The sequence below is a fragment of the Culicoides brevitarsis genome, chromosome 2 (assembly GCF_036172545.1).
Source record: "Culicoides brevitarsis isolate CSIRO-B50_1 chromosome 2, AGI_CSIRO_Cbre_v1, whole genome shotgun sequence".
In the NCBI taxonomy this organism is placed as follows: Eukaryota; Metazoa; Arthropoda; class Insecta; order Diptera; family Ceratopogonidae; genus Culicoides; species Culicoides brevitarsis.
Genome location: NC_087086.1, coordinates 12,897,392 through 12,919,554, shown reverse-complemented (window position 1 = coordinate 12,919,554; position 22,163 = coordinate 12,897,392). Strand labels below are relative to the sequence as shown.

At 28.8% G+C, this 22,163-nt stretch overlaps 6 protein-coding genes across 10 annotated transcripts in view; 2 read left to right on the top strand and 4 right to left on the bottom strand.

Annotated features, from left to right (window-relative positions):
- Nucleotides 1-5,018, bottom strand: part of LOC134832518 (histone demethylase UTY) — a 40,483-nt gene extending 35,465 nt beyond the window's left edge. Inside the window, exons 1-4 of the mRNA XM_063846575.1 lie at nucleotides 4,836-5,018; nucleotides 4,672-4,738; nucleotides 4,222-4,606; nucleotides 4,051-4,159 (exon numbers count right to left, since the gene is read on the bottom strand). Coding sequence (XP_063702645.1) covers nucleotides 4,051-4,159; nucleotides 4,222-4,606; nucleotides 4,672-4,738; nucleotides 4,836-4,903 — 629 coding nt within the window. The 5' untranslated portion in view covers nucleotides 4,904-5,018. The remainder of the gene's footprint in view (nucleotides 1-4,050; nucleotides 4,160-4,221; nucleotides 4,607-4,671; nucleotides 4,739-4,835) is intronic.
- A 295-nt stretch (nucleotides 5,019-5,313) lies between these two features.
- LOC134831366 (FUN14 domain-containing protein 2) lies at nucleotides 5,314-6,993 on the top strand. Of its 2 annotated transcripts, none has more exons than XM_063845086.1 (4): nucleotides 5,314-5,436; nucleotides 5,726-5,889; nucleotides 5,945-6,140; nucleotides 6,493-6,993. In XM_063845086.1, the coding sequence occupies exons 2-4, from the start codon at nucleotides 5,741-5,743 to the stop codon at nucleotides 6,673-6,675; spliced, it is 528 nt and encodes a 175-aa protein (XP_063701156.1). In that variant the 5' UTR covers nucleotides 5,314-5,436; nucleotides 5,726-5,740; the 3' UTR covers nucleotides 6,676-6,993. The 2 variants fall into 2 exon arrangements, with proteins under 2 accessions (XP_063701156.1, XP_063701157.1); XM_063845087.1 differs by lacking the exon at nucleotides 6,493-6,993 and adding an exon at nucleotides 6,214-6,379.
- Nucleotides 6,994-7,125: 132 nt separating this feature from the next.
- On the bottom strand, nucleotides 7,126-7,892 carry LOC134831365 (large ribosomal subunit protein mL62). Its single transcript, XM_063845085.1, has 3 exons — nucleotides 7,679-7,892; nucleotides 7,444-7,626; nucleotides 7,126-7,386 (listed from the first exon to the last, which is right to left on the bottom strand). Exons 1-3 carry the CDS (start codon nucleotides 7,814-7,816, stop codon nucleotides 7,126-7,128), a joined length of 582 nt encoding a protein of 193 aa, XP_063701155.1. The 5' UTR covers nucleotides 7,817-7,892.
- A 101-nt stretch (nucleotides 7,893-7,993) lies between these two features.
- LOC134828524 (putative gustatory receptor 2a) lies at nucleotides 7,994-10,394 on the bottom strand. The gene is made up of 3 exons (XM_063841504.1): nucleotides 9,596-10,394; nucleotides 9,386-9,528; nucleotides 7,994-8,188 (listed from the first exon to the last, which is right to left on the bottom strand). The coding sequence occupies exons 1-3, from the start codon at nucleotides 10,392-10,394 to the stop codon at nucleotides 7,994-7,996; spliced, it is 1,137 nt and encodes a 378-aa protein (XP_063697574.1).
- A 117-nt stretch (nucleotides 10,395-10,511) lies between these two features.
- Nucleotides 10,512-12,542, bottom strand: LOC134828523 (putative gustatory receptor 2a). The gene is made up of 3 exons (XM_063841503.1): nucleotides 11,612-12,542; nucleotides 10,636-10,871; nucleotides 10,512-10,580 (listed from the first exon to the last, which is right to left on the bottom strand). Exons 1-3 carry the CDS (start codon nucleotides 12,540-12,542, stop codon nucleotides 10,512-10,514), a joined length of 1,236 nt encoding a protein of 411 aa, XP_063697573.1.
- Nucleotides 12,543-18,508: 5,966 nt separating this feature from the next.
- Nucleotides 18,509-22,163, top strand: part of LOC134829579 (putative uncharacterized protein DDB_G0277255) — a 62,218-nt gene continuing 58,563 nt past the window's right edge. For 2 of the 4 annotated variants that reach the window (XM_063842733.1, XM_063842729.1), the window contains exons 1-2: nucleotides 18,509-18,682; nucleotides 20,332-20,544. The gene's annotated coding sequence lies outside the window, so the exon portion shown is untranslated. Of the gene's footprint in view, nucleotides 18,683-20,278; nucleotides 20,545-22,163 lie in introns of those variants that run through there. The other 2 variants (XM_063842731.1, XM_063842732.1) reach the window with 2 other exon arrangements.

Sequence of the window (22,163 nt, the reverse complement as noted above, 5' to 3'; positions counted from 1 at the left end):
GTGTGTGTTTGTTTGGAGGAAATTTTGCACGACAACAAAAACAACGGAGACGACGATTAAAAAGGCAGCAGACACGCTGCTTTGCTGATAGATATAACAGATGCACAGATGAAGGTTGAAGTGGATGGAAGAATGGAGGACGATAGTTTTCGTTTGGTTTGTTGTAATAAAAGAGTTTTTTTTTGTTGTTTCCTTTTGTCACGAGATGTTTTAGGATTTCCGGATTTGTCCCCGGTTGCGAGTTAGAATAATTTTTATGGGAGTGAAGATGAGTGTTGGATGCGAAAAGGTGTCGAGTCTGTCTGTTTTTGTTTGTTTACGTGACTTTGCATTGAATTTTATTGAATATTTTATGGGGAAAATTGCATTTTCTTGAACTTTGTACTAATGCTATGTGAGAAGAAAGACAAGATAAATTCAAGTAAAGAAGATTTCATGTAGAATAAAAAATTTATATACTGAAAGAATGTTGATTTTGACGTACTCTTCAGTCAAAAATTGTTAAATTGCGTTTAAAAATGTTGAAAAAATTATTTTTTTGCCCGAAAACAATAAAAATTTTTGAAATGTCAATTCAAAAAGTTACCGTTAAAAAATTTAATTAATTAAAAATTTATATTTAATTAAAATTTATTTAAATTCTAAAAAATAAATTCTATACTAAAAATTTTTCAATTTTTAGTAATTTTTGTATTAAAAATCGTATTCAACATAAAAATTTCTTTTAAAAATAATTTTTATAAAAATTATTGAATTTTTGTTTTCAAAAAAATTTTGATAGTTATTTTTTTAAAATTCATTTTTTTTTCAATTTTAATTGAAAAATTTTTGAACGAATTTTAAATACACAAATATCAATGTAAAAAACTCAAAACAACAAAAATATTGATTAAAAATCAAAAATAAAAAAATGGCATTTTGTATGAAAAAATAAAATTATTTAAAATTTTTTTTTTGTTATTCAATTAAAAAATATTTAAGAATTTAATTGAAATTTAATGAAAATCCTATTTTTTCGCTACTTTTGACGACTTATGATTAAAAAATATATTTTATATTTCAAATCAAATTCTTATTTTTTTTTGTCACAAAATTTTAAAATATACGAATGAAAATCAATTAAAAACCCTATCAAAATTTAAAAGTAATTGAATATTTAGAAATTTAATTTAAAATTTTTTTAAAAGAATTTAAATGTTTTAAAATGTATACAAAATAAATTAAAAATTTTTTTTTTATTTAAATTTTTTTACTATCAAAATTTATTTTGTTAAATAAATAAATTTGGAAATTTTGACAGAAAATGTCAATTCAAAATTTGACCGTTTAAAACTTTAAAATCATTTTTTTCTGATTCAATCCGTTATTAACTCTTTAAAAATAGTCAAAAATCCACATAAATTTAAAAATTTTGTAAAAAATTTGGCAATTTTGACAAAAAATTTTTAAGAATTATTTATTCACTTAAAAAAAATTTCGAATATGAAATTTTTTAAAATTAAAAATTTTTTAAATATTTCAATTTTTTTAAAATTAGGTATTTAATTTTTAATCAAATAAAATTCTATCGAATTGTAAAATTTTAAAAAATTCGTATTAAAAAAATTAAACAATAAATAAATATTTCAAGGTCAAAAAAAATCTTCATAAACCAATTAATTTCCAAATAATACTCAATAATTGCACACCATTTCCCACAGCGACAACTTTTCTTCTCAAAAATTAATCATAAATAATATTTTTTACGACTTCCCTCGCACGACACTCGAAAACACTTCCCCAACAGACACACACACACACTCACATGAGCCGAGCACAAAATAAACAAAATATCCCTTTCTTTTGTGCTAATATTTGCACAATCACAACCAAATCACAACAAATCCATCCCAGTCAATTCGTTCGCAGCTCACAGCACTCACAGCCTGACACAAACAATAAACATGAAAAATTATTTTATTTTTTTTCTGTGCTGTCTCTCCATTGCATCGGTGTGAATATTTTGTTCGAGACTGATCATATCGATTGGCAGCAGATGTGCACTTTTCTGCGTTGGAGGTTGGGCAGCATCGTCAGACGTAATAATTTTTAACGAAGGGATGCAACACGTTCACCGACGACATTGACGAAAATTCAATCGAATCGTGTGTCGACTTCCTTTCGTGCGGACCGGCGGCATTTCTAACCAACAGGAAATCCGAAGAGATTTAGATATTTTTTCGAAAAATTCAGTCGAAAAATTAAATTTTAAGAGGTTCGAGTCGTAAAAATGTACAAAAAAGCATAAACCGCATAATTAGTGCCCCAAATAATAAAAGTTTTTGTGTTACAAGACCGACCATAAAATTGAATGAAGACGAAGTTTAACACATTCAACAGGTTCAATGCACTTTTTGTGTGATTACAACAAGAACGATGTTGTTGTTGATGACGAGAAGTAGTGTTATTTATTTATTTTTTTGTTTGAAATGAAATGTTACGTGCGTAAAATGAAGAAAAAATTATTTAATGACCGAAGACGAGCCCGAACAGACGAAAAATGAGAGAAAGAAGAAAGGTAAAAATTCTTTTATTGTTTTTTTCTTGTCTTTCCTTGTGGTTCGTTTCATGCTGCGAGTTGCTTTTAACGCACATGAGATGTGTAATTGTCTTTTATGAAGTGCTCGATGACGTAACAAGTGCTAAGTAAGTGACGGATTGTTCTCTATTTAAACCAGTTTTTGTTCAGTTTTGTGTTTCTCACATAAAAATTCGTCATAGAAGTGCTTTGAAAAAAATATTTTTGTTATTTTGTGCTTCACAGTCTGCGTTCGATTGCCGTCAGGATCGAATTACAAGTGAGTTACTTGAAGGTCGACTTCTTTTGTAGAAAATAGGATAAATTTCTGTGTGGTTGAGCGACGGAAATGAACATCCGCTCGAGAAATTTTAGATAATAAAAAAAAAACTTGTTGAAAAAAAAAGTAAAAGTGATGGAATCTTATAGGACTCGAAAAGAGTGACATTGAATTTTTTTCACAGAAATTTTGATAACAAGTTTATATTTGATAGGATCGGACGTAAATGATCAAAAAGAGTGAATTTATTGACATTTTTTATTTAAATAAGTTTTTGAAAAACTATTAAAAAATTTAAAAATCATGACGAAATATTATTTTTAAAAAAAAAAAATTAATAGTTTTTGACCTAATTTGTGGTAAACTGTTGAAAATATTGCAAAAAAAAAAATTTTAAATATTTTTGAAATTATTTTAATAAAAATTTTTAACGAAATATTTAAAAAATAATAAAAATTACCAAAATTTGAAAATTTTCAAACTAATAATAAATATTTTGGATAAAAAATAAAGAAAAATTAGTAACTTTTAAACATAATGTGCAAGAAAATATTTTTTGTACTTGAAAAAAAATTAAAAAAGTTTGATAAAAATTATAAATGTAACAAAAAATTTAATGAATTGTTAATGAATTCTTGATTTTTTGAACAATTTTCTCACATTTAATTATAAAATGTTGAAAAATTGACGAAAGTAAATTTTTTTTTGACAAATTTTTTAAAAATTTATCATTTTTTGGAAAAATATCTTAAATATATGAAATTAATTTTACAGAAATTCGTGTTAAAATAATAAAATTTTGATAAAAACCTGCGAAATAGTACGAAATTCGTCAATTTGTAGAATTATTTTTAAAAAATTTCTTTTTGATCTTTAAAATTTTAACAAAAATTTTTATAAAATATTAAAAATTCTACGAAGACCTTCGAAATCTATAAAATTTAATAATTTTTCAAATTTTTTTTTTTATATAACTCATAGCAAAAGTCGTCATTTGATCATCAACGGATCATTTTTGGACATTTTTATACAAATTTTTAAAATAATATTTAGAAAATTTGACGAAACACGGTATTTACTGAAAATTTTTCAATTTAAATCGTAATGAAATATCGAAATTTTCAACAAATTTAAAAAAAATTCATTAAAAAAATGTAAATTTCTTGTAAAACGACGTCAAAATTTTAGAAAATCAATTAAAAATTGTACTCACCATCGGAAGGCATTGAAGTGATAATAAACGAGACCAAGTCCGTACAAAAAAGGCAAGTCTTTCCAGTACTCTGGACATAATTTGTAATATTTTTGATATGCGGATAGTGCTAAAAATAAATTTAATTTAAATTTTCATCAAATTTCCTTAAAAAAAAATGTTAAAACTCACCTTTCGCATAATCCTCGAGCAACAAATGAAAATGACCTAATTTGCAGTACGTGCGTGGATCGATTGTCAAATCCTTCTCCCGACTATCCGCCTCAACCACTTCTGTCGTCGTCGTCGTGCTATTTTCCTTATTTTCCACTTTCACCACTGCTCCATCGGCTTTTTCGACGTCTTTCATCTCGACATCGTTGCTGGCACTTTCTGCCGGTTTCTCCTCCGTTTCCGACACTTTTGCGTCATTTTGTTCACTTTTTTCCTCGTCCACGGACTTTGGCTCGATCGCGAGTTGTTTCTTGTCTGGCGACGGGTCTTCGTCGTTTTCGGCTCCGTCGCGTTCGCGTTGCTGCTGCACCTGAATCAGCATCCGTTCGAGATACTTGGCGGCCTTGGAAAGAGAGAAATTTTGTTAAAACGAGAAATTCCGGCAAGCGGATGGGGGTTAAAACGCACCTTGACAAGCATCTCCTTCTTCTTGACATTTTCCGGCGCATTTATCTTCACGAAGCCAAAGAGTCGGCTGCAAAAAAGGCAAAAGTTTTCGTTATCGCGCATCACAAAAACCGAAAACAACAACAACCGTGCACAGCGTATGCGAACGGAAAAAGCGAAATTACCTGTCAAGCTCCGACAATATTTGCAGTTCCTGCATCGACAAGTTGATTTCATCGCTTTCTACTATCATTGTGCGTGAGAAATGCCGCTCAACTCTAACATTTGACTCAAATTAACGGAAAAAAATAATGAAAAAGGCTCCAAATTGCCCTGAATTGCAAATGTTTTTCGTACTTGCGTTGATATTTGACGTTTGAGACGAATGAAAGTGATGCAATCGGTTTGACGTGCCACTGCAGCGCCCTCTCGTAGCAAAATAATCGATAGTGATGTCAAAAATTTAACTAAAAATTAACAAATTTAATGAAAATCATCAAAAATTCAAAGAAAAAATAAAAATTTTTAACGAAAATTTGATTAAAAATTAATTTTTTCACTAAATTTTGACAATTTTCCATAAAAAAAATAATTTTTTAATTAAAATTTCGTTAAAAAATTAAAGAATATTCAAATTTTTGATTAATTTTAATTAAAAATCACCCTTTACATCACTATTGCAAGTCGTATAACTGAAAAACAAAAAAAATTCTAGTAGAAAATTTCTCGATTTTTTAATTAAATATCCAGAAAAAGCATTACATAACTGCAAAAACTATCAAAAAGGTAAGAAAATCCCGGTAAAAACATCAAAAATCCATCAGAAGCCTCAATTTTTCCGCCAAAACGTGGAAATTACGCTGCAGGATTTGCTTTGTCGAAAAAATTGCAGCTGTCTGTGCGTTTATTAACACGACCTTGATCAAGAATTCGTCGAGACTCTATCACGTAGCTCATCTGTGACTCATATACATATGCGATAGATGAGATAATCGCCTTGAACATAACTCTTAACACCTAAAATAGAAGCATTTCGTCACATTTACGCATAAATTTTTTTTTCTCGCACACGCAGCGAGGCAGGTGATCGATGGTTACAGCAAACAAGGACGCAAAGGAAGCGAAAAACAACAAAATCATCACGATGAGCGAAGCAAATGGCATTTTGGATCGCGTTTTGGGCGACGTTAGCAAGAAATCTGCCGCACAACAAATTCTCGTGGGAGCCGGAAGTGGATGGTGAGAAAAATTTTAAAATTTTTAATGGAAAAAAATAATTTTTAACATTTTTTAGGGCTACCGGTTACGTCACAATGAAAGTTGGTAAAGTCGCTGCCTTGGCAGTTGGCGGCGGCATCATTTTGCTGCAATTGGCACACCAACAGGGCTACATCACGGTCGACTGGAACAAAATTACGCGTAAAATGGACAAAGTTTCGGACAAAGTTACCGAAGCTGTGACCCACGAGAAGCCCGGATTGTTGGACAAGGTAAGAAAATTCCGCGAAAATGCATTTTTCAGGCAAAAATCATTTAAAAAACACGCGAATGACAAATTTTTAGGTTGCCCGGGTCGCAAAAGAGCAATCAATGTTGACAGTCAGTTTTATCGGTGGGTTTCTCGTCGGTGTGGGGTGCTGTCTCTAAATAAATTGTGTTGTTAGAAATTAAATGACTGAAATTATGGTGAAATAAATTTCTCAATTTTTCCGATTAATTTACTTCAAAAGTGCATTTTCATTGTAGTTCAATAGAAAATTCCCCAAAATTTCACCAAAATTTCAATTTTTCATCCCTTTTTATGCCGAATTTTAATCGAAATTTTTGAAAAAATTCTTTCAGGCTGAACGATATGTCGATCGTGCGATCGCCACTGCCGAAAATACCGTCAACAAGAAGCGAAAACAGGCCAAGAAATGGTACGCCAGCTTCCTCGGCGACAATGACGGACCCAAAATCAACGATTTCCACATTTTCTTGATAAGTTTCGCCGCTGGCGTCAGTCTTGGCATCGGAAGTGCTTAAGTTCATGCGATTCCGACACGTCTCCGATACGCATTTGGGCGGCACCGGAGAAAGTAGTCATCTCGTCGTCTTACGTTATACGCTTTTTGTCTGAAAAAAATGATCTTGCAACTAAAGAACAATCACAAAAAAATTATTTTTAAAATTTCTCGAATATTTTCAACGAGATTCGATTAACTCTAGTACTTAACGCATCAATTTTCCACTTTAGTATTTTTTTAAAATGAAAATTAGTATTTTTTAATCGCTTTCAACTGTTTTAATTTCCTTTCTATGATTTTAAAAGTTACTCAGCACAGTGATAAGGCGATAAATTAACCAAAATTATGCATTATCGATTAATATTGTAGTAGTAAAGATACCAAAAAATGATGAAGGAATAAATGTTTCAACACAAAAACTCCTCTAAAGCTGTTTTTTATTCAAATTTCTAATTTTTCCCGTGAAAAACTACTCAAAACCGGTTGCTTGTCGATCAGCTTTGACTTGCGATCGATGTCTCTTCACTAAAAGTCGCTCTCTGTTCGCCCGTTCTTGACGCTTTTGCAGTGATTCTTTCTTTTCCGGGCTCAATTCCTTCTTTTCCGGCACTTCAGCGCTCCGGATGAGGGTTCTTAGCTTTTCAAGGCAGTCCGCGAGGTTCAGGGCTTGATATCTGGTAAGTTCGCTTTTTAGCACAAAGTATCCTTCTTTCGTGATTCGATTTTTATACTAAAAAAAATTATAAAAAATTAAAAAAAAATATTTTTTTTAAGTAAAAAAGCTCACTTGTTCCATTAAACGTTTTTTTGTTTCCTCCGGGATGAACGTAACATTCTCAAATTTGAACCGAAGATCGCATTTTGTGTTGACGACGTTAATATTTTGCCCTCCGGGACCCGAACTGCGACTGTAGGTGACTTCAAGTTCGTTCATCGGGATGAATCCATTGAATTTTTCGCCTTTTGGGGGCTGAAAATGTAATTTTTATTAAAAAATTCAAAAAAAAAAAAATATTTCTTACGGGAGTCGGTGTCGTAATCTTCAAGGAACTGTTTGGATAAAGCGTTTTGAGGGACAAATCACTGCAGAAGCATCTGACAGCAGGAAATTTGTTTATATTTCGTGTAAGTGTTACAAGTCCTCTCACTGACTTCAACATTTTTGCTTAAAAAAAATTTTTTTCTATTTTTCTTTTAATTTTTCATGTGGTAAACAAGACAAGTGACAGTTGCAGGCAAAATGTGAACAGCAAATCCCACAGAATATTTTTTATTTGCATTTTTTGAATTCACGACAGTTATTTTTACACAAAAAAAAACATTTATTCAAACGATTTTTATTCAGTTTTGCCTCCCCATTGATTCCATTGGTTGGATGAATCAGTGTTGGCTGCGGGCATAAATTGTATGATGATTATCAAGTGCGTCAAAAGTCCAGCAAAAATTTGTAACATCAAGCCAAAATTAATTTTGAAGTAATCGTTTGCCGTAAAAGTGAATGGATGGAACATTTTGAGGGACATTCTCGTGACCTAAAATGAAATTTTATTATTTTTTTTCTCATTTTAATTTTAAAAAGTTATTAGACCTAAATAAATAAAAAATTTTCATAAAGCTAAAATAATTAATTATTTAAATTAAAATAATTTTATTAAATTTTAAGAAAATTAAATGAAAATAAATATTTTTATTTAAATTAATTTTTTTAAATCTTTTTAAAAAAAATAAATTGAGAAATTAAATAAAATAAATAAATTAATTAATTTAAATTAAAAGAATTGTTTAAATTAATTTTATTTTTTTAAATATTTAATATTTTTTTATAATTTTAATAATTTTAAAATAATAATTTTTATTGAAAAATTTTTTATCAAAATTTTGAGAGATTTGTCGATGATTCAATTTTATATACCGTAATGTAGATAATTCTTATGGAAAAAAATAATCCGTTCTATTAACGAAAATAGGTTTTAAAATTCGTTCTATTAACATTTTTACGAAAAACTTTTGAATTTTTAACGAAATTTCGCAATTTTTCAATATTTTTAACAAAATTTTTGAGAATGAATTATTTTAATGAATTTTTATTAACTTATCTTTTGATTTTATGAAAAATAATTTAAAATTTGTGTAAAAAATTCCTAAAAAATAATCCGAAAATAATGGAAAAATATTGTTCTATTAACTTCAAAATTGATGTTCCATTAATTATTAGCATTTTTTGAATTCGTAACGGATTTTTTTCCATAAGAATTATCTACATTACGGTAATTTATTTAAACTTCAAAAAAAGTTTAAAATTTTATTAATCAGTTAATAATTTTTAATTTGTTTTTTCAAAAAAAAAAAAAAAAAAAAAAAAAAAAAAAAAAATTATAATAATGAATAAAATAAATAAATAAAATATTTTTTTTTAAAACTAAATAAATAAAGTAAAAATAATTGTAAATAATAAAACTTTATATTTGTACAAGAATTTTCTGCTCATTTTTTTTAAATTTATTTATTTTAAATTAAAACTTGAAATGTTTTGAATTTAATTTAAAAATAAATAATTAACTTTTAATTAAAAATTATTTTATTATCACAGGTATTTAAAAATAAATAATTTTTTTTTTCCATAAATACACTTTTAAATATTTTTTTTATCAAATTTTGTCTCTTTTAATAAATTTCCTCTTAAAAATTGATTAATTTTTTTTACGATTTCCCGATTTATGGACACTTACCTCTTCGTTCAATTCCTTGCTGCTCTCCCGTTTCACATTATTGACCATAAAATTCAACTCGGCAATTTTCGTCAAACACTTATTGGAACTCTTGATGGACAAATACGGATAAAATATTGAAACGACAATGGAAAGGAGCAAATCTACAGCAAATAGAGCAACGAAACAGAAAAGAGAATAAATTAAAACTAAACCCCAAAAGTAACCTACCGACGATGTAAATAAAGGTGCTATTGTAGATCGATACGTAAATCCAATACAAATCCGCAATCATCGACACAAACATGTAACTGATATTCACCATGATGCCAAAGCCAAAAATTCGGTTCACAAAGCCGCGCGTACGCCATAATCGATGGTAAACTTTTCGAACTCGTGCAAACTTTTGGTGCAAAACTACTGTGGTTACCGCTGTAATTGCTTTATCGCACACACTTCGATTATATCGAGTTTGTTCGCAAATTTTGCCCATTTCGGCCGCAATTACGTCGCAATGGGCGTAAATTGTCTCCAAAAAGCACAAAAATTGCAAGTGGTGCGCACTTGAGACGAGTTGTGCGAAAACGGTGCAGAGCCAATGCCACAGCAATGCGGGGTCGCGTGCAAAGGAATGCAAGATGACGGCATGAATGACAATGGCAAAGAGAGAATAAACGATGAACATCAATATTTGCTTCCAGTTTGTGGGGGTTTTGGTGCCAATGTGTGCGATTTCGTTCCAAAACTTGCGGATTTGACGTCGATTCTGCAACGATTGAAGAATTACGGAAAAATGAACGCCAAAAACTAAAATTTCCTTCAAAATGCTCGTCGTTGCGTTAACGGGACTCGCTTTTTGAAAGTCTCGCGGGTTTTTTGACGCAACAAAACACAAAATTCCAACAAATCCGAGTTGCCCAAGTGTCCAAAAAATCATCGAAGCCCCCTGATCGACCGAATTTCGCTTCAACGAAGTCGGGCACATCCCAAAAACTTGAAAAATCACTTGAACTCTCTCGTAGAACGACATCGTCTTGACTAATGTACTTGTCAAGCGCAACCGAAAAAAGGATAATTCACGTTTTTTTCCTCGACGTGTTACGTGTCAATCAAAGTTCGTGTCATGTTTTCTTACCTGTTACGCCATTCAAACATCAAATTTTTGTGGGGCGAATTGAACAAAAATGACCAAGTACGCGACGACTCCACCGGCAATCTGAAAAAAAAAATAAAAAAATCATCAAATTTCTCGGGGAAATGCGTTTTCTTACGTCACCCAGCAACGATCGTGAGACAGTGAAAAAATTGTGAGCGGTGAATTTGATTTCTTCGTGTTTCAGTTGCAGCGAAAAATGACGCACGAGATTGTTCAAATCAACGTTTTTGGGTTTCCGACAGATTTGGTGCAAGATTTGCGGAGATTTGGATGCCTCGAAGTAGCATTTGCTCGTGGCGTTGATGAGACAGCAGATTGACATCATCGTGAGAATGGGGAAAATTATGAGAACTGAAATTTATTTGAAAGAGTGAGTGAGTGATGATTTTTTTGTTATTAAATTAAAGGTTTTTAGAAAATTTTTAATTTTTAAACAAAATAATTGTATTTAATACTGTCAAAAAATAATCAATTAAAAAAAAAATTAAATTGAAAGATTTTTTTATATTATTTAAAATTTTTCTTTTTTTTTCTAAATTTTGCACAAAAAAATTAAAATTCATCAACAATATTTAAATATTAAAACTAAACTTTCAAATGTTTTTTTTTAAATTATTATTTAATTTATTTTTATTTTTTATTAATTATTATTATTTTTAAATTTAAATAATTAGATTATTTAATTTAAATAATTTACATAATTAATAAATTAAATTTAATTTAATTTTTTTTTAATTTAAAATTCATCAAGTCAAAAATTTAAAATTTTTGAAAAATTTAAGATTTTTGAAAAATAAAAAAAAAAAATTGAGAAAACTTTAATTGTTTTTTATAATTTTTAAAAAGTGTTTAGAAAAATATTGTTTCTTCAGTATTTTATTTTTTTGACAAATTAATTATGAAATCTTTAAAATAAAAAAAAAATCGATTAATTAAAAAAAAATTAAATTAAAAAAAGTTTTGTAAAATTAAATTTTTTTTAACAAAAAACATAAAAAATTGCCAAAAATATTTTTTTTTCGTTTTTCAAAAAAAAAAGCAATAGAATAATCGTGAAAAAAATCAAAATTTAAAAAAAATTCAATACTTACGAATAAAATTGATCCGATTATACCCCGTTACTCGTGTCAAAGTCATCGTCATGTAAATCCAATAAAGGTCACACGTGATTTCAACGAAATTTTGCGCAAAATTAAAGCACGTTGACCATCCAAAGAACTCGTTGACGTCATGTGTCAACATCCAAACCTCCCCGTAGACAATTTTCACGCGTTCTAGCTGTTCACACAGCATCTTCTCGTCTTTCATGTCACTTTTCGTCACTGTTCCATCCAAATTTTTCGTGTCCTTCGACTGTCGCATGATGCTCCGTAACTTTTCATTGAGCGCTTCGATCACCGCATTGACATGCACCACATAATAAGCGAACTGCAAATGCCTACAACGACAAACGAACGCTGGAAACGTCGAAATATAAGCGTAAAATTGCATCTTTTTCGTGCTCTTGAAGATCCCGCACTCGTAAATGACGTAACACAGGCAAAGAATTACCACCGGAACCACTTTTCGATTTAATTTGTACTTAAAATCGTCCAAAACTGGCACGACATCCACATTAATTGCCCTGCATTTGTCGCGGACATGCAAAAAGCGACGATAAAATTTCTTTAAATTTCCCGCTTTGCCGAATGATTCAATTATCGTCACATAAAATGTACCGGAGACCATCAAGTACTTCAAAAAATCATTAAATTTCCCAACGACGTCATTCGAGTAGAAAATTTCGTCGGCATAGTAGAACGAAATTACCGTCACACACAAATTCAAGGCGAAAATTACACATGACCAGAGCTTCAAGCACCTTTCCCAACGTCGACTTTCCTCAGTTTCCGCCTCGGCAACCACAAGTAAGCCCAAAAATTGGTAAAAACGCGTAATATTCAACTTGGACAACATCCTCGAACGGCACTTTGTCACAACTAGAACACGGAAAATTAATTTGCGTTTTTCAATTAACTGCATTTTGTGTACAAAACATTAAAAATTCATTAGAGAGTTGATTAGATCGCATGAAAATTTCGTTCCAGGAAGAGAATTAGATGCAGTGAAAGCGATTCCTGCATCAAATTACCAATTATAATGGCCAATTTGAACGGCAAGTGCGGCGAAAAGGATGTTTTTTCCCGTTATTTTTCACATTTTTGGTCTGGGATCCCGGCAACGTGCGAAAAATCGTAGTTCGTTCCATCTTTATTACATTTTTCAGTGTTGCGCTGTGTTTTTATTGCTTTACGTCATGTGGTGCGAACAATCAACGATATTTTCGAGCTTTGATGAGTTGACAAATTTATCGGATTCGGTGCAATTTTACTCCGTGGCGATGATGGAAGCGGTAATTTTGGTCGAAGCGCTCTTTGGACAGCAAAAATTATCTAAAATAGACGAAATTTTGATGAAAATTTGACATGAAATGAAAAATCGAGGCATAATTTTGGCAGAAAAACGGCTTTTAATGAGATTTTTTGTGTTTCTTGTGGTTTTAATCGTGACGGAGGCCACTTATTACTTCAACAATACCGAAAACGATGCTTTGCTCCAATTTATTTTACTGAATTTTTATCTTTTTTTATTCAAGCATATTCGGGAGTTTCAATTCATCTACTATGTCGATCAAGTGAACGCCTTTTTGGAAGCAATTTTTATCGAAAATCGTGAAATTTCTTTCGAAACTCGCAATCCAAAGCTAAAAATCAAGCAACAACGGATTTTATACAAAAATTTTAAAATTTACCTGGAATTGAGAAAACTTCTCTCCAAATCCGTTAAAGCGCTGCACTGGTCTCTCCTTGCAATTATCTTCCAAAATGTCATTCAACTGTTAATCGAGTTTTATTGGATCGCCTTTGGATTCATGAATGCCCAAGCAAAGTCCAAATTGAACAATTTCGAGTGTTGGCCATTGTTGCCTTGTTTGCTGCCGAAAATATTTCTGCCGTTGTTCATGTGGAAAACGTGTGAAACGGCTTATCGATATGAAAATAAAATCTTCGAGAGTATAAATTGCTTCGCTTTGAGGTCAATTATGGATGAAAGAACTGTATTCATGGTAAAAAAATTATTGTTGATGATTTTTTTGTGATATTCAAATTTTTTTTGCCTTTTCAGATTGAAAGCTGGTCGCAAGTCATCACCTTTCACCCATTAAATGTGCCGTTATTTGGACTTTTCGATATTCGGTCGACGAGTTTAATGCAAGTAAGTGTGAAGGTGTTTTAAGACAATAATTAATTAAAATTTGCATAAGAAATGGCTTTTCTGGAAAAAAAATAATTAATGATGTTAGCGTATTTTTAATTTTAAAATTAATTAATTAAAATTTTTATTTTATTTTAATTATAAAAAATTCAAATTTTTATAGATTTATTAAAATGTTTTATAAAAAATTAAATTTTAGTTCAGATTGAATTAGCAAGAAGCGATTTTCAAATTTCGCGTTTTATTTTTTCATTTTATTTTTAAAAAATTAATTTTTGTATAAAAAAAATGTAAAAATTACGAAGAAAATTCAAACATTTTATAAGAATTTTTATCATCTTCTCATTTGTTAACTTTTAACGGTTTATTATTTGAATAGACAAAATTTTCGCTTTAAAAATTACCAAATCACAAAATAATAAAAAAATAGAGAAAGTAGTCGTCTAAGGTCGTTCGATGTTATATAACTACGCTTTTTTGTACTCCTCATTTCACATTTTCGTACTCCTCATGACCCTTTTGCAATTTCATACATATTCAAAACAAAACCATGTCAAATGAATTTTTTTCAGTTTCAATTTTCTGGCAGTTTTGAGTTATAAAATGATTAAAAATGATAAATTAGAGCCCTCTGACAAATTTTTATCCATTTGGAGCAATATTTGACAAAAGTTGCTTTGACACAGTTTTTTTTTGCTTTTGATTTAGTTTTTAAAACAAAACTATGTCAAAGGAAAAATTTTTTTTCAGTTTCAATTTTCTGGCAGTTTTGAGTTATAAAATGATTAAAAATGATAAATTAGAGCCCTCTGACAAATTTTTATCCATTTGGAGCAAAATGTGACAAAAATTGCTTTGACACAGTTTTTTTGCTCTTGATTTAGTTTTTAAAACAAAACTATGTCAAAGGAAAAATTTTTTTTTCAGTTTCAATTTTTTGGCAGTTTTGAGTTATAAAATGATTAAAAATGATAAATTAGAGCTCTCTGACAAATTTTTATCCATTTGGAGCAATATTTGACAAAAGTTGCTTTGACACAGTTTTTGACACAGTTTTTTTGCTCTTGATTTAGTTTTTAAAACAAAACTATGTCAAAGGAAAAAAATTTTTTTCAGTTTCAATTTTTTGGCAGTTTTGAGTTATAAAATGATTAAAAATGATAAATTAGTGCCCTGGAGCAATCTCTGACAAATTTCAATCCATTTGGAGCAAGATTTGACAAAAATTGCTTTGACACAGTTTTTGACACAGTTTTTTAGCTCTTGATTTAGTTTTTAAAACAAAACTATGTCAAAGGAAAAGTTTTTTTTCAGTTTCAATTTTTTGGCAGTTTTGAGTTATAAAATGATAAATTAGAGCCCTCTGACAAATTTCAATCCATTTGGAGCAAAATTTGACAAAAATTGCTTTGACACAGTTTTTTTGTTCTTGATTTAGTTTTTAAAACAAAACTATGTCAAAGGAAAAAAATTTTTTCAGTTTCAATTTTTTGGCAGTTTTGAGTTATAAAATGATTAAAAATGATAAATTAGTGCCCTCTGACAAATTTCAATCCATTTGGAGCAAAATTTGACAAAAATTGCTTTGACACAGTTTTTTTGCTCTTGATTTAGTTTTTAAAACAAAACTATGTCAAAGAATTTTTTTTTTTCAGTTTCAATTTTTTGGCAGTTTTGAGTTATAAAATGATTAAAAATGATAAATTTGAGCCTCTGACAAATTTTTATCCATTTGGAGCAAAATTTGACAAAAGTTGCTTTGACACAGTTTTTGACACACAGTTTTTAAAACAAAACTTTCAAAGGAAAATTTGACAAAAATTGCTTTTTTTTCAGTTTCTTGAGTTTTGAGTTATAAAATGATTAAAAATGATAAATTAAACAATCCAAGCTGACAAAAGTTGCTTTGACACAAAGTAAATTTTTTTTTTCAGTTTCAATTTTTTGGAAGTTTTGAGTTATAAAATGATTAAAAATGATAAATTAGAGCTCTCTGACAAATTTTTATCCATTTGGAGCAATATTTGACAAAAGTTGCTTTGACACAGTTTTTGACATAGTTTTTTTTGCTCTTGATTTAGTTTTCAAAACAAAACTATGTCAAAGGAAATTTTTTTTTTCAGTTTCAATTTTTTGGCAGTTTTGAGTTATAAAATGATTAAAAATGATAAATTAGAGCCCTCTGACAAATTTTTATCCATTTGGAGCAATATTTGACAAAAGTTGCTTTGACACAGTTTTTGACACAGTTTTTTTGCTCTTGATTTAGTTTTTAAAACAAAACTATGTCAAAGGAAAAATTTTTTTTCAGTCTCAATTTTTTGGCAGTTTTGAGTTATAAAATGATTAAAAATGATAAATTAGTGCCCTCTGACAAATTTCAATCCATTTTTTGACACAGTTTTTTTGCTCTTGATTTAGTTTTTAAAATTCAAAGAAAACATTTTTTTTTCAGTTTCAATTTTTTGGCAGTTTTGAGTTATAAAATGATTAAAAATGATAAATTAGAGCCCTCTGACAAATTTTTATCCATTTGGAGCAATATTTGACAAAAGTTGCTTTGACACAGTTTTTGACACAGTTTTTTTGCTCTTGATTTAGTTTTTAAAACAAAACTATGTCAAAGGAAAAATTTTTTTTTCAGTTTCAATTTTTTGGCAGTTTTGAGTTATAAAATGATTAAAAATTATAAATTAGAGCCCTCTGACAAATTTTTATCCATTTGGAGCAAAATTTGACAAAAATTGCTTTGACACAGTTTTTGACACAGTTTTTTTGCTCTTGATTTAGTTTTTAAAACAAAACTATGTCAAAGGAAATTTTTTTTTTTTCAGTTTCAATTTTTTGGCAGTTTTGAGTTATAAAATGATTAAAAATGATAAATTAGAGCTCTCTGACAAATTTTTATCCATTTGGAGCAATATTTGACAAAAGTTGCTTTGACACAGTTTTTGACACAGTTTTTTTGCTCTTGATTTAGTTTTTAAAACAAAACTATGTCAAAGGAAAATTTTTTTTTCAGTTTCAATTTTTTGGCAGTTTTGAGTTATAAAATGATTAAAAATGATAAATTAGTGCCCTCTGACAAATTTTTATCCATTTGGAGCAATATTTGACAAAAATTGCTTTGACACAGTTTTTGACACAGTTTTTTTGCTCTTGATTTAGTTTTTAAAACAAGAACAAAACTATGTCAAAGGAAAAAAATTTTTTCAGTTTCAATTTTTTGGCAGTTTTGAGTTATAAAATGATTAAAAATGATAAATTAGTGCCCTCTGACAAATTTTTATCCATTTGGAGCAAAATTTGACAAAAATTGCTTTACAGTTTTTTTGCTCTTGATTTAGTTTTTAAAACAAAACTATGTCAAAGGAAAAATTTTTTTTCAGTTTCAATTTTTTGGCAGTTTTAAGTTATAAAAAGATTAAAAATGATAAATTAGAGCCCTCTGATAAATTTTATTTTTTTATAATTTTTCATAAATTTTAATTGTTAATTTTTTTAATGATTATGATTAATTTTTATTTAATTTTTAATTACATTTAAAATTGCTTTTTTTTAATAATATAAAAAAAAAATTAAATTTCAATCTCAATAATTTATATTTAATAATTTAGTTCAATTTTTTTTTCATTTAAATCTCATTATTCAAACTTAAAACAATACTTTAAATTTTTAACTTTCTCACAATTAAAACTTTCGGACAACCAACTTACAACACTTTTCTTTTGAGAAACCCCTTTTAAAACTTATTCATCAAAAAGTAATTAAAACTCATTAATTAAAGCATTATCTTGATTCCTTTCTATTTTGTACAGTTCTACATCGCCCACTGCCACTATCTGACCTTCTTTCTGCAATTCATTCGAAATCACAATTAAACAAAAATTGAAAAGTCACCCTAACACAACAACAACGAGTCATTTCTACCCCTCTCTACCATTGAAAACAGCAGCAGCAAGCAGCATGGATGATGAAGAAGAGTAAATTCTACTGCGCAAAATCGGTGATCTCTCGTGAAGTCGCATATGCAAAATCATATGGCGCGTTGCGATGCGAATGAATTGCGAGAAGACGACAGTTTTGGTTCAATAACCAAATGAAAAACATTTCCAGCCGAACGTAAACACGGGGAACGATACACGTTGGAATTCGGAAGTTGAAATTTTTAATCAAAGTTCTCGGATGCGGCTTAATTGACCAAAGGTGCTGTTTTTAATTAAAATCCGTGTAATTTTTAATAATTTGGCGAAAAAAGTGGTAAATTTCTCGAGACAAATTACCGAAAAAAAAAATCATGGAAAAAAAGTTGTGAAAGAATTTGTAAAATAAAAAAAATTGTGTTGTAAGACAGCTACGAATTCTGGTCTGCACGGGGAGTAAGAGTAGAGTAACACACTTTAATAGTCTATAACGCCGGCGTATAACTTCATTCATTCACAAACTCTACAATTTTTTTCCCGTCTGCACGCATCTGTATGCATACCGTGCCTCTTGCAGAACATCCGAAAACGCTACAAACAAACAGAAAATCCATAAAACACCGCATCGTTTGTACTTTACTACTCCGAGCCATACGTTGAAACATGCGGCTATGCCGAATATAGTAGTTTTTACGAGCAACGACACACGAACGAACGCTGCCTATTCATTTCGAAACGCAAAAATATTTTGTGTTTCTCCATGGAGATTCTTTTACTCTCGCAATTCAGTTTGTGTTTGAGCGTGAACTGTGTCAGATGGTTCCCCCGGAATACGTCTGTACATGTACTACAATAATATTTTCTTGTGTTTTTTTCTGTAATAATAAATAAAAATAACAACTTTGACGGCGCATCGTGTCAATTAACATTCGTAACATTAACAGATACTTACCGCGATAGAGATTTCATCACCGCATCACCAAAGTATGAGAAAAAAATCTTAAAAAAAATAAATAAAAAATTAAAATAGTGGCAAACTATTTTTTTTCCTTAAAAAAAATAAATTTTCGGAAAAAAAATCTAGTTAGCAATAAATAGGTGTAAAAAAGTGACACAAATGCAATAAAAAAATCATTTTAAAAAATTTTAAATCAAAAATACAAAATAAAAAAGTGACTCGCCAGTCGATGACATAAGCAGGAAAAAATGTTTGTGACAACTTTTTCGGGTATAAACCCAAATAAGCGACAGCAACAGAGTCCCATTCCATTTAGTCAAGTGCAAAATCGTGTATTACTTACTAGCTCAGATACCTACTACTACTATAAAAAAATTTTTTTTTTTCTTAAAAAATAAAGATAATAAAAAAAATCAACCTCCCACGCAACGACACTACATATTTTATTATTAAATTTTTTTTATAAAGATATCTGTAAGTGTAACTAATAACAGAAATTTAATACGACTCGAAAAAAACGAATCGAGAATATGAGACCAAATGTGAATAAATTTGTTGTTTTTGATGGTGTCATGTGTGATTTTTTATTCATAAATGCTAAAAAAATATTTTTGTTACATTTTCGGATGTTTAACAATCGAAAATTCTCGGAAATTTACGTGATTTGTAGCAAAAACAGCTCAGATTAACATCTTTTGTTTGAAAGGTTATGTGAATTCGTCACCTGTTTCGACGAGAAAACAGTGACTGCTTTTGAAAAAATATTTAAAAAAATAAAAGAACTTTTTAACCTTTTCATGTTTGTATGGTAATGCCCTTTTAACACTGCATACATCAAAATAATGGAAGAAAAAAAACAACAAAACATGTAACAATTTATTCTACACGCTTTTAAACATATTGCTTGCATACATTCATATTTTTTTTTTAATGTCATGCAACGCATTTATATTTTTATACCAATATATGGTAAAAATAAGCAACGCGTAAAACGTGAGACACACACATCAATAAAAAAATATTACGTTCTATAATACGTAATGATGTTATTATTATAAAATTATTATAAAACAAGATTTTTATGTAAATTTAATCGTACACACACTTAAAAAATTAATATTATGTATAAAAAGGTACGATTTTTTGTTTATTTTTAATCATAATACTTTAATAACATTAATTGAGAGAATTAAATCTTCTTAAAAAATTTACAAGTACTTAAAAATTGTAATTTCATACAAATTTTACAGTTAATTTTAAAAAGAATACATTGATCGAGCATAATTCAATTTTGTCAACATATTTCGTATAATATTATGATATCATGTTATTCATATAGGAAATGAATGTTTTAGCACCATATTAAAATTAAAATAAAAAAAAATATAGAGGAACGTGCTGTTGCGTCATTTTGAAATTTGTACATGTATAGAAAATCCATAAAATAAACAAAATTGATTGTATTGAAAATTAAATTAAAAATTGTGTACAAGTGTATCGAAAATTCGTGAGTGATGTAATAAATAAAAAAAAAATAGCAAAAAGTGTACAAAATGAAAACCTTTTAAATATTCTAGAGAATGCTAATCACTCGTACAAATAATAATAATAATAAAAATAATATAGGAACAACATCCATCAATTCATTAATCCGTATTATAAATATTTTTCGTAGCGCAGCACACACCGTCATCATCAATAAAATTTGAATAATAGAATGCGAGATGACGAGAGATGACTAATCATTTATTATTATACACATGAAAGATAAATAAAAATAAAATAAATTGTGAATTTTTTGCAAAATTGCGTATTAATTGACAACAGACATCGCAAAACTACGTTCCTGATAATAATAGTATTATACTATACTCAATTATTTTAACAAGTAAGTAATTTTTGTATTATTATTTTTTATTCTGTTTACTTCTGAATAATTTTATTTATTGTCATATTATTAAAATGTTTCAGTAAATTTTTTGTATTATAAAGTATAATCAAAATCAAGATAAATATTTAAATAAATAATTTTTTTATTAACACTCGTGCTGCCTGTGGGGTCCACAATTTTAGAAAAATTTTTATATGGACATAATATGCATCACTGAATTTGAGTGAAATGTGAATTTGAAGGCAGATGTATTTTTAGTACTCTCATCTATTGATAAGAAGGTCATGTGTTTGACATGCTATTAAAATTTTAAAAGATTTTGTATCAATTATGACAATTCAGTTGAAGAATCTGATGCTCTGAACAATTATTTGTTTAAGACGTCATAGTGAGTTGTTTTAGAATGTTGGTGAAGCGATAAAATTTGCTTTTTTGGGTTATTTTAGCAAAAAATCAAAGAATTTTTAAAATTTTCCTAAATTTTGTTACTTCATGAGTTAAAATAGTAGCAATTGATGATTCGGTAACTTTTTCAGATTGTAGTATTAAAAAACCTAGCTCGATAAAAAAAGCTTAATGAGGGCTGCGTAAAAGCTTACACTAAGTTTTAGTGCTAAAACATAAAAAAAAACTGGAACTTTGAAAATTTAAGATTGAAGAAGCTGTATGATATTAGCAGGACGAATACTCGAAGTTTTAATTATGGACAATTTTTTAAAAGTTTTATTGACGTGTTCTGCTGATATTTTTTTCTGATTTTTAATATCTCGAAAGAGAAATAGCTCTTTTTTACGCTCATTTTGGATGCAACAATTAGATGGTTGTTTGCCAGTATTTTGAAATCTGACTTCATTTTTTTTAGATACCTTGGCATACGTTCCTCGAGACTAGGTAGATATCCTCTCTATAACTTGTGATTTCGACTGGCACAAAAATTGTTTTATCTTATTCCTGGTTAGAATTCTAAGAATTCCATAATTGTTCGGTGATACTGACATTTTACTTTGGATCCATGTTTTTAGATTTCAATAGATCGTTGGAGTCGTACCACTTCTATATAAAAAAAAACAACAATAAAAAAATATAAAAAATTATTAGAATAATATTTCTTAAAAGTAAAATTAGTTTATTTAAGAAAAAATTAAAAGAGTAAAAAATAAAAAATAATCTACAAGAGAAATTGTTATAAAAAAAAACTTATATTCAATACTTACCCCAAAAAATCGTCAAAGAGTTAAAATTATTAAAAATAATAAATTAAATCACTGGTCACTTTAACTGATGATAATGGCGATGGCGATGATTTGATGCTCGAATGGCGATTTTTGCTATTTTTTATTAACTATATTCATTCAAAATTTATAAGTGAATGATCAAATTTAATTTTTTCCGCTATTTCACTATTTCATTAATCACGGTTCTCCTCCGCTATCTAGCATTTGGTACTAAACAAGGTGTCGTCGTACTATCTTTCTATCTATCGTATTTGTACAAATATCGCGCTTTGATAAATATTCATCGTTTATATCTGCCCGCGTACATTATGCTGATGATAAAAAAGCAGCTGAAGTAGAAAATTATAATAATACAAAAAAAAAGTTAATAACAGTAATAGG